The 15731-nt window shown below is 46.1% G+C and overlaps 1 protein-coding gene across 1 annotated transcript in view; it reads right to left on the minus strand.

Moving 5' to 3' along the window:
- Nucleotides 1-11750: 11750 nt before the first annotated feature.
- Nucleotides 11751-15731, minus strand: part of stk26 (serine/threonine protein kinase 26) — a 121548-nt gene continuing 117567 nt past the window's right edge. The window contains exon 11 of the mRNA XM_068047868.1: nt 11751-15305. Within this exon, the coding sequence (XP_067903969.1) occupies nt 15281-15305 (25 nt within the window). The 3' untranslated portion in view covers nt 11751-15280. The remainder of the gene's footprint in view (nt 15306-15731) is intronic.

Raw genomic sequence — 15731 nt, forward strand, 5'->3', positions numbered from 1 at the left:
TTGACCTGTCACAGGGTAGTGCTGCCTGTTGTTATGGTAACAGGATTAATTTTGGCAGGAATTCCATCTATGCCGGCAGCTTTATTGTTTTTTACCTGTCAGATGGCCATTTCGATCTCGTGTCAAGATGAGATTATGCTGAGGTCATGGTGGGTAGCATGCTGTGTAATATGGTCGAGGGCACTCGCATTAAGGACTGAGTCACAATTGAGGAGATCTTCAAAGTGCTCCTTCCAATGAATGCTGACTGCCTCTCTGTTCTTGATCAGCGCCACTCTATTCTTCGCTGTTAGTGGGGTAGGTCTTTGGGTGCTTGGCTTGCAAATGGTCTTGACTGCGCTGAAGAATCCACACATGTCATGGCTGTCAGTGAGTTGCTGTACTTCCTGCACTCTTTCAGCCCACCAGCTGTTCTTTAGGTCAAGGATTCTTTGTTGAAACTCGGCCTTCTGTATACCTGCTTCTTTTCCCTCAAATTTTGGTGATGCTTCCAGTTCAGGGACGCCTTGCGCTTGCGATTTAGTAGCTCCTGGATCTTCTGGTTGTTCTCATCAAACCAGTCTTGATGAAACTCAGCATTGCCTCCAGTGTGCCAGCACAGCCTTCGGTCATCTGAGGAAAAGAGTGTTTGATGACAAACCTGACACCAACTTCATGGTCTACAGGGCCGCAGTGTTACCTGCCCTCTTGTATGTGTCAGAAACATGGGCACTATACAGCAGACATCTCAAAGCCCTGGAGAGATGTCACCAGCGGTGCCTCCACAAGATCCTGCAAATTCACTGGCAGGACAGGCGCTCCAATATCAGTGTCCTCTCTCAGGCCAACATCCCCAGTATCGAGACATTGGTCTTGGCTAGTTAGTTACGTTGGGTGATCCACATCATCTGCATGCCTGACACAAGACTCCCAAAACAAGCTTTCTACTCCGAGCTCCGTCATGGCAAGCGGTTACCAGGAGGGCAGAGGGAATGCTACAAGGGTGTCCTTAAAGCCTTCCCAAAAAAATGTGACATCTCCACTGATTCGTGGGAATCTCTTGCCCGAGACCACCCAAAATGGAGAGGCAGCATCTGCGAAGGTGCCAGCCAATTCGAACAACGGCCCAGGCAGCGACCAAGTGCAAACAGTGAAGGAGCGTTCAGAAATTCAAGCATCCCATTTACTCGCCTCACCAAACACCACCTGCCCCACCTGTTGCAGAGTGTGAGGATCACACTCAGCCACCTAAGGACCCACAACCCTGGAATGGAAGAAAGTCATCCTCGTTCCAGAGGGACTGCCTAAGAAGAGGAGAAGATCAGTTTAAACACCATTCATGGCATTTACATTAAAGTCGTATTCAATCCCTCAATTGTACGGCCACAAAACAGATTATCGAGAAACATTAAAGACTATGGTTATAGTGCAGATAGGGGATTAGAGACATACTCTAAAGCAGATCTCAGTTATACTATCAGGACTATCTCAGTACAGTTAAAGTGAGGTCAGTGACGTACAGGCCCACTCGAGGTCAGTGGGCTCCATTGAAATCCTGCGTCACTGGACCAGAGTTACACTACAAGCGCTGAAAACCTAAAGTGGTGGATGGTCACCTCCTGAGGGGAGTGTCACATTTCTCGCTATGATGTGCAATCTGAGTTCCCAGCTAAACTCACATTCTCAACAATCTTCAAACGACTGTATCAGTTCGAACATTGCAGTATAACTGCAACTGATTGGTCCAATAGTGCTATATGAGACTGTGACAGCATGCATCAGAGAGCATTGTAGTGATGAAACACTGTGCTTCATGAATGTGCTATACTGCTTTGCTACATCTTGTTTGATTATTAATCATTTTATTAAGAATAATTGGTTAAAGCACTTATAGAGTCAGTCATTACAGCACAGAAGGTGGTCATTTGGCCCATTGAGTCCATGCTAGCTCTCTGGAGAGCAATCCAATCAATCCCATATAGAGTCATAAGAAAGGACACAGAGTCAGATGTTACGGCCAGGTAAAGAGGGGGCTACAGTCTCCCCTCTTGCCCTTGCTCTTATTTGATCGCAACAGGGTTTATTCCTTTTTAAACAGTCATTGTGCTTACCACCTCAGTGAGTGATTTACCTTTTACCTTTAATGTGATCATGAAAGAACCAATCAGACAGGTTTTCTTGAGTATAAACAAGAAAGAAGTAAGTTTGCAGACAAGGGTGGTGCTGTTGTTGTATGGCGTACCGACCTCTACCTTGCAGAAGCTCAACGCCAACTCACAAACACTTCTTCCTACCTCCCTCTGGACCATGACGCCACCACCGAACATCAAGCCACTGTCCAAAGGACTGTCACTGACCTCATCTCCTCTGGAGATCTTCCCTCTACAGCTTCCAACCTCATAGTACCACAGCCCCGGACAGCCCGCTTCTACCTCCTTCCCAAAATCCACAAACAGGACTGTCCCGGCAGACCCATTGTGTCAGCCTGCTCCTGCCCCACTGAACTCATTTCTTCCTATCTTGACTCTATCTTTTCTCCGCTGGTCCAGTCTCTTCCCACCTACATCCATGACTCTTCTGACGCCCTACGTCATTTTGACAGTTTCCAGTTTCCTGATCCTAACCGCCTCCTCTTCACCATGGATGTCCAATCGCTCTACACCTCCATCCCCCACCAGGATGGTTTAAGGGCTCTCCGCTTCTTCTTTGAACAGAGGCCCAACCAGTCCCCATCCACCACCACCTTCCTCCGCCTGGTTGAACTTGTTCTCACATTGAACAACTTCTCCTTCAACTCCACTCACTTCCTTTAGTAAAAGGTGTTGCTATGGGTACCTGCATGGGTCCTAGTTATGCCTGTCTTTTTGTGGGATATGTCGAGCATTCTTTGTTCCAGTCCTACTCAGGCCCCCTCCCCCAACTCTTTTCTCGGTACATTGACGACTGTATCGGTGCCGTTTCCTGCTCCCGCCCAGAACTGGAAAACTTGATCAACTTTGCTTCCAATTTCCACCCTTCTCTCACCTTTACATGGTCCATTTCTGACACTTCCCTTCCCTTCCTCGACTTCTCCGTCTCCATCTCTGGGGATAGGTTGTCTACTAATATCCATTATAAGCCCACCAACTCCCCAGCAACCTTGACTACACTTCCTCACACCCTGCCTCCTGTAAGGACTCCATTCCATTCTCCCAGTTTCTCCGTCTCCGACGCATCTGCTCTGATAATGCTACCTTCCATGATGGTGCTTCGGATATGACCTCCTTTTTCCTCAACCGAGGAAAGTGCACTTTGTGGCTGGCCCACATGGCTCAGGGTTTTCTTGGAGACAGTCTTGTAGGCAGTTCTCTTCCCCTGGTCACTGTAGCAATCTGTAGGCTTGGCGGTGCCACAGTCACAGATGGTTTTCAAACTTGATGTTTTCTGGAGAGAGAAAGAGAAAGGAGGCACAGAGCCTTCTCTGCTGCTGCAGTCTCAGTTACTGCTTGTCTCTTTGTGTGTAGCAAAACTCTCAGTTTTACACAGCCTGGGGAGACAGTCACATAGTTCTCTCAATCCACTTTATTTTTGGTCCAATGTCTAAAAGCCCAAATCTCCCTCAGGTGGTATTGTCAGTGTTTATCACCTGGAGGGACATCTCCACTCATAAATGCCTCAAGATGGCTTTGAATGTCCCGCTAACAAGGGTGATCTGGATAATCTGCTCAGTTAGCCCAAGCGTTGTTCTATCTGGGCTTCTTATTAGACTTGTGTTTCCAATTGGATGTTCTGGAATGTGAGGTATTTCAGATGCAAATTGCGATTGCCCTCTTGGTTGCCAGTTTTCAAAGCGTTAACTAAGATTTTCTCCATTGCAAGTTTAATGCAAGTTTCCAACTGATTAACTAATATTCCTCATTTGGCATATAGTGTTTTCTTGACACAGATTAAAGAAAAATGGAGGGAAATGTCATGCTTTTTCCCTCAGTGAATGTGCTTCATAGAATTCATTAGTAAGCTGAAGTAATTGTTTAATAAACCTGCCTGTGCAACACATTAGAGTAACATTGGTTCATTTATTTATTTTAGTATAACATGGAGTGTTAAAAGCTTAACTTAAAAAGTGTAGAAGAGCACTTCGGTGGCAAGTGATTCCTATTAAATGGGCTTCAGGTTTCTTTTTGTAACCGATACTATATAGAATTTGAGGCACGGCCATGATTGACTTGTCAAGCAGCTGCCTCCATTATCTCCTAGTGATTATTTCCAACTAACTATGCTATTTTCCTACCTTCAGGAGTTGTGATTTTTACATCCTCAAAGCTACTGGATCAGAAATCCAGAGAGTGTGAGTTCACATTCCACATGGCACATTGAAAATGTAATTCAGTTCATTAGATTAGATTAGAGATACAGCACTGAAACAGGCCCTTCGGCCCACCGAGTCTGTGCCGAACATCAACCACCCATTTATACTAATCCTACACTAATTCCATATTCCTACCAAACATCCCCACCTGTCCCTATATTTCCCTACCACCTACCTATAAAAGTCTGAGTGTATCAGGCCTGTGTCCTCAGTACCTTGCTCTACGGCAGCGAGGCCTGGACAACGTATGCCAGCCAAGAGCGACGTCTCAATTCATTCCATCTTCGCTGCCTTCGGAGAATACTTGGCATCAGGTGGCAGGACTATATCTCCAACACAGAAGTCCTTGAAGCGGCCAACACCCCCAGCTTATACACACTACTGAGTCAGCGGCGCTTGAGATGGCTTGGCCATGTGAGCCGCATGGAAGATGGCAGGATCCCCAAAGACACATTGTACAGCGAGCTCGCCACTGGTATCAGACCCACCGGCCGTCCATGTCTCCGTTATAAAGACGTCTGCAAACGCGACATGAAATCGTGTGACATTGATCACAAGTCGTGGGAGTCAGTTGCCAGCATTCGCCAGAGCTGGCGGGCAGCCATAAAGACAGGGCTAAATTGTGGCGAGTCGAAGAGACTTAGTAGTTGGCAGGAAAAAAGACAGAGGCGCAAGGGGAGAGCCAACTGTGCAACAGCCCCAACAAACAAATTTCTCTGCAGCACCTGTGGAAGAGCCTGTCACTCCAGAATTGGCCTTTATAGCCACTCCAGGCGCTGCTTCACAAACCACTGACCACCTCCAGGCGCGTATCCATTGTCTCTCGAGATAAGGAGGCCCAAAAGAAAGAAGAAGACCTATACTAGTAACAATTTATAATGGCCAAATTACCTATCAACCTGCAAGTCTTTTGGCTTGTGGGAGGAAACCAGAGCACCCAGAGAAAACCCACGCAGACACAGGGAGAACTTGCAAACTCCACACAGGCAGTACCCGGAATCGAACCCGGGTCCCTGGAGCTGTGAGGCTGCGGTGCTAACCACTGCGCCACTGTGCCGTTTAGCAAAAAGCTGCAGTCACTGAAAATGATCATGAAGTGGTTGGATTTTCATTAAAGCCCAACTGGTTCACTAATCTCCTCTAGTTCAAGCCATTTTGTCACCATAGAGATTTTCATCTTGATGCTAATACAATTGGAGCCATTACATTTCAATGAAAAAAAGTTTGGATTTATATAATGCCTTCCATGACCTCAGGAGGTCCCAAAATGCTTTATAACCAATGAAACAGTGTTGTAATGTAAGAAACATGGTAGCCAATTTGTGCACAGCAAGCTCCCACAAACTTGATAATGACCAGATAATCTAGATTTTTGGTATTGTTTGAGGGATAAATATTAGCCAGGATATTGGGGAGAACTCCCCTGTTCTTCTTTGAAATAGCGCGATGGTCCACCCAAGAGGGCAAATGTGGCCTCGGTTTAACATTTCATCCAAAACACAAGACCTCTGATACACCCCTCGGTCCGACACTGGAGTGTCAGCCTGGATTAAGTGCCCAAGTCTCTGGAGTGGGACTTCAACCTGTGACCTTCTGCCTCAGAGGTGTGATAGCTAGAACTGAGCTAACACTTCATTTAAATGTCTGCCATTTTACAACTGAGATTTTAAATAGATGCTCCATCACAACAAGGAATGCAGTGAGACCTCAGGAAGTGTCATTTCTGCAATTTTGGTTTCCACACACCCACAAATCAGAAATCCTTCAGAAACTTACTGGGCAGAATTTAATGCGGTTGGTTTAAGGCAGAAATGGTGGCGTGGAGGACAGAGAATTGCATTGGAACCATCGCCCAAAAATCCAGCGCTGCAACATCAATTCCGGAACTTGTCAGTGGCAAGAAGGCAGCAAGGTGGCACTGACACCCCGATGCAAAGAACAAAGAACAAAGAACAGTACAGCACAGGAACAGGCCATTCGGCCCTCCAACCCTGCACCGATCTTGATGCCTGTCTAAACTAAAACCTTCTGCACTTGCGGGGACCGTATCCCTCTATTCTCATCCTATTCATGTATTTGTCAAGATGTCTCTTAAACATTGCTATCGTACCTGCTTCCACCACCTCCCCTGGCAGCAAGTTCCAGGCACTCACCACCCTCTGTGTAAAAAACTTGCCTCGCACATCCCCTCTAAACTTTGCCCCTCGCACCTTAAACCTATGTCCCCTCGTAATTAACTCTTCCACCCTGGGAAAAAGCTTCCGACTATCCACTCTGTCCATGCCGCTCATAACTTTGTAAACCTCTATCATGTCGCCCCTCCACCTCCGTCGTTCCAGTGAAAACAATCCGAGTTCATCCAACCTCTCCTCATAGCTAATGCCCTCCAGACCAGGCAACATCCTGGTTAACCTCTTCTGTACCCTCTCCAAAGCCTCCACGTCCTTCTGGTAGTGTGGTGACCAGAATTGCACGCAATATTCTTAGTGTGGCCTAACTAAGGTTCTGTAAAGCAGCAGCATGACTTGCCAATTTTTATACTCTATGCCCCAACCGATGAAGGCAAGCATGCCGTATGCCTTCTTGACGACCTTATCCACCTGCGTTGCCACTTTCAGTGACCTGTGGACCTGTACGCCCAGATCTCTCTGCCTGTCAGTACTCCTAAGGGTTCTGCCATTTACTGTATACTTCCCACCTGCATCAGACCTTCCAAAATGCATTACCTCACATTTGTCTGAATTAAACTCCATCTGCCATTTCTCCGCCCAAGTCTCCAACCGATCTATATCCTGCTGTATCCTCTGACAATCCTCATCATTATCCGCAACTCCACCAACCTTTGTGTCGTCCGCAAACTTACTAATCAGACCAGCTACATTTTCTCTCCAAATCATTTATATATCCTACAAACAGCAAAGGTCCCAGCACTGATCCCTGCAGAACACCACTAGTCACATCCCTCCATTCAGAAAAACACCCATCCACTGATACCCTCTGTCTTCTATGACCGAGCCAGTTCTGTATCCATCTTGCCAGCTCCCCTCTGATCCCATGTGACTTCACCTTTTGTATCAGTCTGCCATGAGGGACCTTGTCAAAGGTTTTACTGAAGTCCATATAGATAACGTCCACTGCCCTTCCTTCATCAATCATCTTTGTCACTTCCTCAAAAAACTCAATCAAATTAGTGAGACACGACCTCCCCTTCACAAAACCATGCTGCCTCTCGCTAATAAGTCCATTTGTTTCCAAGTGGGAGTAAATCCTGTCCCGAAGAATCCTCTCTAATAATTTCCCTACCACTGACGTAAGGCTCACCGGCCTATAATTTCCTGGATTATCCTTGCTACCCTTCTTAAACAAAGGAACAACATTGTCTATTCTCCAGTCCTCTGGGACCTCACCTGTAGCCAATGAGGATGCAAAGATTTCTGTCAAGGCCCCAGAAATTTCTTCCCTTGCCTCCCTCAGTATTCTGGGGTAGATCCCATCAGGCCCTGGGGACTTATCTACCTTAATGCTTTGCAAGACACCCAACACCTCCTCCTTTTTGATAATGAGATGACTGAGACTATCTACACTCCCTTCCCTAGGCTCATCATCCACCAAGTCCTTCTCCTTGGTCAATACTGATGCAAAGTACTCATTTAGTACCTCGCCCATTTCCTCTGTCTCCCCACATAGATTTCCTTCTCTGTCCTTGAGTGGGCCAACCCTTTCCCTGGTTACCCTCTTGCTCTTTATATATGTATAAAAAGCCTTGGGATTATCCTTAATCCTGTTTGCCAATGACTTCTCATAACCCCTTTTAGCCCTCCTGACTCCTTGCTTAAGTTCCTTCCTACTGTCTTTATATTCCTCAAGGGATTCGTCTGTTCCTAGCCTTCCAGCCCTTACGAATGCTTCCTTCTTCTTTTTGACAAGGCTCACAATATCCTGCGTTATCCAAGGTTCCCGAAACTTGCCAAACATATCCTTCTTCCTCACAGGAACATGCTGGTCCTGGATTCTAATCAACTGACATTTGAAAGACTCCCACATGTCAGATGTTGATTTACCCTCAAACAGCCGCCCCCCAATCTAAATTCTTCAGTTCCTGCCTAATATTGTTATAATTAGCCTTCCCCCAATTTAGCACCTTCACCCGAGGACTACTCTTATCCTTATCCACAAGTACCTTAAAACCTATGGAATTTGATGCAATGGGAAACTATTTTAAATTGTTGAGTAGCTTATTTAAATGCATTTAAATCAAATTATTTCCAATTTAATGACAGGCCTTGATTTAGTGGACTGCAGGCAGCACTCACACGCCTTCAGGTTCATAACTATTAAAACCTGCTGGCACTGAGGTGGAAGGCTTTAGTGCCATGATGGGGAGGCAGCCCTGAGCATTGCTGCACAAGGGAATGGTGGGGGGTGGGGTTCAGAGGTCATTGTCAGATTGTATTGCTGTGCAAGGGGATTCAGGGTCTCGTGGTCTCAGGCCCTGTGCAAGAGGGTCCGAGGTCTTGGTGACTATGCAAAGGTTCATTGTGGGTATGGACGGGCTGTCTTGGGTTACCAAACCGCTGTGTGATACGTTTGGTTGCTCATAGTGCTGGAAGAGAGGATCGGCTATCAGCAAGGTTGGGCTCTGAGGTCCATCAGAAACTCTGCTGAGAGAAGTGTGAAAAGCTCAGTTGCCAAGGCAGGGTCATTTCTGCATTGGCAGCGACCTGCAGGCCCACAGGTCACCTGGCATGGATCTCATGCACCCTGTGTTTTTGGATTTCCGCAGCGTGATGCAGCATCCCGAACAGAGGGAGGGCCAATTGGCTGCTGTGCTTGCCTGTGAAGCTCCACCACGAGAGCAACATCAGCCAGCCATGCCAAGAATGGCTCACGTACACTGGACTTGGATCAGCTACTTCCAAATGTCCGAGCATCAATGTAAGCGAGGACTGCGGCTCTCCATTGACTTTTGAGCCCTGCTGCAAGACGAGTTGCGACTTCTGGGATTTGGGGATCACCCTATGTCAGTGGCACTAAACTTCTACACACCTGGCTCTTTCCAGGGATTCACAGGGGAAGTGTGGGATCTCCCAGGCAGTAGCCCACTGCTGCATCAAGGAGGTGACCAATGCCCTACTCAAGAGGACTGGAAACTATGTGCGCTATCAGACTGACCCCGACAGTCAGGCCGAGCGGGCCATCGGGCTCGGGGCTGTCACTGGCTTTCCCCGGGTGCAGGCTGTGATAGATTGCATGCATGTGGCCATCAAGGCTCCCTGGACCAGCCAGCCACCTTCATCAACAGGAAGGGCTTCCATTCAATCAGCGTTCAACTAGTCTGCGACCATTGAAAGCGTTTCCTGCAGACGTCTGCCCGCTTGCCAGGAAGCAGCCACGATGCCTACATTCTTCGACAGTCCAGGTGCCACAGCTTTTCAGGACCCCACTCACCTTCAGAGATGGATTCTTGGGGACAAAGGCTACCCATTGAAGACATGGATACTGACGCCTGTGAGGAACCCTCACAATGCAGCAGAGGAGAGGTACAATTGCCACGGCTCCACTTGAGCGACCATCGAGCAGGCCATTGGGCTGCTGAAGATGAGATTCCACTGTCTTGATCGATCCGGTGGAACCCTGCAGTATGCCCCAGTAGGGGTCTCGCATATCGTGGTGGTCTGCTGTGCTTTACACAATCTCGTCCTGCAGAGGGGTTAGGCCTTACATGACAATGAGATGCCTGATTAACACTCCTCCACTGACGAGGATGCAGAGGGATAGGGGCAAGCAGCAATGGAGGGTGAAGACCTTGTGTTAGAGACCAAACAGGTTGATCAATGCGCCAAGGAGGCAAGAGACAACCTCATAATTACCCGTTTCAAGCCACCCGGATGTCCACTCAGAGAATCCACTAAAGACTCATAATATATGTAGTCTGTCACGTCCTTTCCATTTGTGTTGCCTGACCTGCAGCCAGCTGCAGTGCACGCTGCCATCCATTGCAGAACATAAGTTAATGAGGGCTTTGGATACATTGGCATTGCACGAAGGGGGAAGAGGGAAGTCAGCAGCTCACACTTAAGACATAATGGAACATGGCTTTCTGACAATGATGGTTAATGATTGCACAAAAGAACTTTTAATTACTCACTATATTACATATTTCCTACTCTTGAGAGTCCCAACGTGAGGCTAAGTGGTCTTAATACATTAGTGGGTGCTCCTATGCAGTGTGATCGCTGTGCTAGTAGCTGGGCTGCAGGCATGCTGCCCCTTGGCCTGTGAGGACTTTGGCAGGTGTCTTCTGGCTGCCTGAGGCCTGGAGGGCCCTAGCTATCTGAGAGTGTCCTGCACAGGTGCAGGATCTCCTCAGGAGTTACGGCTGCTGGAGTCCAGCTCGCTGCTAGAGGGCTGAGAAGCCAGTGTCCACACTCAGAACACCCTGAGGGGAGCCCCCAGATGTGGAGGCAGCCTCCCTTTGAAGGCTCACTTGAACCTCCCTGCTCACCGGAGGGGGATCAGGAACAGAAGTCTCCAGGCTCCTGTTCCTTCTCCCGCCTTGCCACTGCTACCTCTAATGCCGAGCAGGTACCTACTGAGGTGAAAATATCTGCGCCGGTGGAAGGTGTAGAAGAGTCAAGGGACGGTGCATCCTCTGAGTGGTCCCCTTCCTCAGAGGTGGTCACCTGTCCCCGTGCTACAGCCCCCTGTACGTGCCAACCTACATAAGAGGATGCAAACATGTGTGGGTGAGGCTGTGCAGATCTCGTCATGTCAACCATGCGTGATGTAGGCCTCCAGAAGTGATGTGTATGTTGATTGAAGCCAATTCTCACTCTCTTGAGTAGGGATTCCAGTCTCTTTGTCTGAGATTGTGTGGCCTGCCATTTCCAAGGCCTCTTCCTCGGCGGTGGTTAGAGGACGCAGATCCGGAACTCCTCCACCAATCCGGGCCACCTCCCTCCTGTTGTGGATGGACATAGCATTGACCTTGCCTGGGTATAGACTGGGTTTCTATTCCTTAGAGCAGAGGAGATTAAGGGGTGATTTAATTGAGGTGCTTCTGGGTAATCAAATGAATTAATTGAGAATCTATTTCCTCTGTTGTTGGGGAAGGGGTAGGGGTGGACGGGGGAGTCCAGAACAAAGGGCCATAATCTTGAAGCCCAAAAAGCTGTTGAGGCTGGAAGTGAATTGAAAATGTCAAAACTGAGTGACAGATTTTTATTAGGAAAGGGTATTAAGAAATGTGTAACCAAGGTGAGCAAACGGATACTGCGGTACAGATCAGCCATGATGAACTGATTGAACAGGTTCAAGGGCTGAATGGTCTACTCCTGTTCCTATGTACCTCCAGGTAAACTACTAACACTGCATCATTCCAAAACAGTCTCTACAATTTCCAACAAACACTCAACACAACTGATGAGGATGATTTAAATATTTATTCATAAAACCATTCAAAACCCTTGACTAAGAACAAAACATTATCTACAAAACAGATTTACAAGACTATTAATGGTCACAGATCTGGCTAACATACTTGCTCTTCCCTCATTACATATTTCTATATTTACACCACTATCATTTTTATACACACTTACAAAAATATTGCTTTAAATCAAGACATTAATTGTGGCTTTTTCAAGATTACCTCGAAAACAAAATTATAATTTTCTAGAAAACAAATTGGCCTGATGATGTGACATTCAGAATGAAAATTTACTTGGATTGACTGGATAAATATATAACTGGAACTGGTGCCAGATGACGTGTAATACTTGGCATTTTGCAATATATGCAGGACTGTACCAACACTGTGTATGAAATGATGTGTGTGAGAACACTAGTGGCAACTAAATCTATTTGCCATCGATATGTTGCCTAATTATCATGCACAAATCAATCACTTGTTGAAATATTTGGCAAAGTATGTCTAAGTGATCTATATATATATGTATACCAAAAGGAAACTTCGCGCAAAGGTAAATTTACAGAAAGGGTAAAAAAAAAGGAAGATACAATGGCATATCTTTACACTGCACTGCCGCACACAAAACAAAACCAAAGAGTCAGAAGCAAAGTGTAAATAACCCTGTGGCGATCAGTAACAAAATATATATACATGCAGCTCTCTCTCTCTTGGGCTAGATGTGGAGACCTGTCCATTCCTGGGTACCCTGGTGAGCTCTGCAACTGGAGAGTGCAGAACCTTCCCACCTTATTCCAAGATGTCCCATGGCTGCACCTATCGTCAGCTTGGAACCGAACAGAACTCGTCACACTCAGCACAGATTTACACTTCAATCCCTTCCATTTGAGCTATTTGGTGGGCATTCTGGGAAATTTACAGAGCTGGGGGGGGGGGGAGGATGGACAGCACCTCTGATTTCCCAACATTTGGCAGTGCGTCAAGCGGGAATCCCTGCCACCACTGCCTCCCGCCTCCCCAGCCATACTCCACTCGGGATATTGACCCTTGGGACATTTGCTTTTAAATTCAATTACATTTTTACAAGCAAAGGGGATTGGCTAACTGCCAAAGATATCTTGCACTTAGAGACACCTACATCCGCAATTACTCTTGAACACTTCTTAAGGCAGACTTCACAAACAAATGTACAACTGTGTTTGGCTGGCATCTACCCATTCAGCTTGGTGCTATTCCATGATCAGATGTGAGGAGACTGAAAGAAGCTGCACACAATTGCCATGTTACTAATGGACGACAGGCAGAGTTGTTAGTGAACCCCAGGGGCCTACAAATATACTCAGAACTGGCGAATCAATACAGAGATTGGAGTTGGAGAAGGGGCTTCATAATTGATGAAGGATCTACAATCTTGGCAGAATTTTTCACAAGCTTCCATCCCAATTCTACTGAGAAACAGGTAGGTTCCTATCAAACAGGGATTCCAGTCCCCCTTCTTTCAAGGAAAATTGCTATACACAGTGGCTCAGCTGTCATACTTGGCAAAGCCACAGCAAAAGAATGCAGAATCTCATTTAAACTCCTTTTGTGGATGCATCATCTTCGTTACTTAAGTTCTGTCGTGTATTGCTCAGCAACCATCTTCTCTCCCCTTTCCTCTGCCACACCCACCGTCCCCACCAAAAAGTCAGTGATGGGAGGGCAGTGTTGGTTCTCTCTCTCCACTGGCCTCTTCTACTTCTCATACATTGGGGTGTACAGCAATTTCACACCATGAGTCTACACACAGCTTTGCACCTTTATCGGACTGTGCCTTTTCATACGATCACTTTCAACAGCTTTCTTGCGCCATTAAGGGGACACAGTCCAAATTAGCCCCTTTCAAAGCAAGGAATGCCAAACTGAGTTACAGAATGAGCCAACAACACAGCTGGAGGTTCCCTGAAGACACATAAAGCAGCTTCTACCTCCTGAGCCTCAGATCTGGCTGTGTAGGATGACATCTGCAAGACTGCTGCTTTGGAGCAATGCTCTTGAAATAAGGTCTTTCAGCTTTAGGTTCTTCTTGTAGGGACACAAGGCAAAAAGATCCAAGGAAATATGACCCATGGTACGAGACTACCCAAGTGAAAGGGTGACTTGCTTTAACTTTTTTTTTAAAGAAGCAATAATGTTTTTTGAAGAATAGCGCTGTTTCCCTTCTCTTGGACTTTGCAGAACATAAGGTGGTTCTCAAGTGATTTCAAGGCAATGTATTGGAGAGGTGGCTTCTCCACATGAGCTTTGCTGACCCATTATATGTGGGCACCAAAAGCAGAGACCTAGGTTCCATCTGAACAATACCTGAAATGTTATATTTTTTACTTTGGTGTTCAACAAGATGTATAAACTAACACCTAGCATTGTACTCCAATGTATTATAAAGAGCGGGCAGCATAATGTGACAACATGCTGAGAATAATAAATTGCATAGCTTAGGGTGTCTAAGCTGTTGTCTTTGAGGGTCATGTAGGCTGTGTTATATGGAGCCTTCAGGGTAGTTGAGAAGAATGTATATTTGTATTCCTATTAATTTGTATGTATTGCCAACAAGATTTAGTCACAATGAGGCAACAGCACACAGATTGGTGCTTTCCAAATCCCAAATCAAATAAGACCACCCAGCAGGCAAGAAAACATAAGCCTGAGTATGTGAGCTGGCTGATCTCGACAGACCCATTATTAGGCTTTGGGGATGGACATCCTTGGCATTGCTGGTTCCAAAATACCCATTGATTCTACACGGCACCAACAGTCAAGGAGATAAGAGCAGGAGTGGGCACTCATTCTGAAATCATGCTAAGGCTCGTCTTGCCATGAGGCTAGGTGATACAGCGGGGCTTCCCAGAAGTTAACACATATCGTCTCATTCACTATATCTATTTACGATCTCCACTTTTCAGTCGGATTCAGATGCAGAGAAACAAAGTGTTTGGAAAAAAGCACAAGTCTGTTGCTAGTTTTAAAATAATTTCCAACTTTCTTGTAAAATCACATGACATCACCCTCTTCATTTCTCCTATCTACAATCTAGCCCTTTATTTCCCTGAGGTGCAAGTAGTTGCCTTAGGTATAATCCCGGTGGAGTTTAATGGAGACTTAAGTAAACATGGCTGCTTTATACTTTCCTAATCAGACATCATCATCAAGATTGACATTCAACTGAAAGGGTTTGAGATTTCTAGTTAAATAACAGAGTAGGGGCAGGGTTTCTCCCTGTTTAAAAAAAAATCAATCATTTCAGCTCCTCCAGCAGTCAACTGGAAGTTTTCTTCCTTGGCCTTTTTATACATACATAAAGTGTTTACCATCTTTTTATTGACAAAACTCATTGTTAAAAATGTGGAAGAGTTAAGAACTGTTTTGAGAGAGAATGAAGACTTGGGAGATGAGAAGAAACCTGCTCTCCATTCCCGGGGTGTTGTGTGGAGCTAGTTTTGGACAGTTGTGAATAATAAAAGAGCCCGAGTCGGCAGGTGGTGTCTTTAGGATGCTTCAGTGGCCGAAAACCTAATGCAGACAAAAGATCGTAAAATTAGAAGGTAAAAAACAATCACAGAATTGCTACAGTGCAGAAGGAGGCCATTCATCTCGTTGTACCTGCACTAGCTCTCCAACAGTAATTTACCTGGTGCCACCTTATCCCCATAGCCCTGCACATTCTTCCTTTACAGATAACAATCCAAATCTCTCTTAAATGTCTCGATTGAACCTGCTTCCACCACACTCTCAGGTAGTGTATTCCAGATCCTCACCACTCACTGTATGAAAATGCTTTTCCCTCATGACTTCATTGATTTTTTTGCCAATAGATCTCTGCCCACTTGTTCTTGATCCTTCCACCAGTGGGAACAGTTTTTCCTCATCAATTCTGTCCAGACCCCTCATGATTTTGAATACCTCTATCAAATCTCCTCTCAACTTTTTCTTCTCCAA

Source organism: Heterodontus francisci, chromosome 15, assembly GCF_036365525.1.
Source record: "Heterodontus francisci isolate sHetFra1 chromosome 15, sHetFra1.hap1, whole genome shotgun sequence".
Classification (NCBI taxonomy): domain Eukaryota; kingdom Metazoa; phylum Chordata; class Chondrichthyes; order Heterodontiformes; family Heterodontidae; genus Heterodontus; species Heterodontus francisci.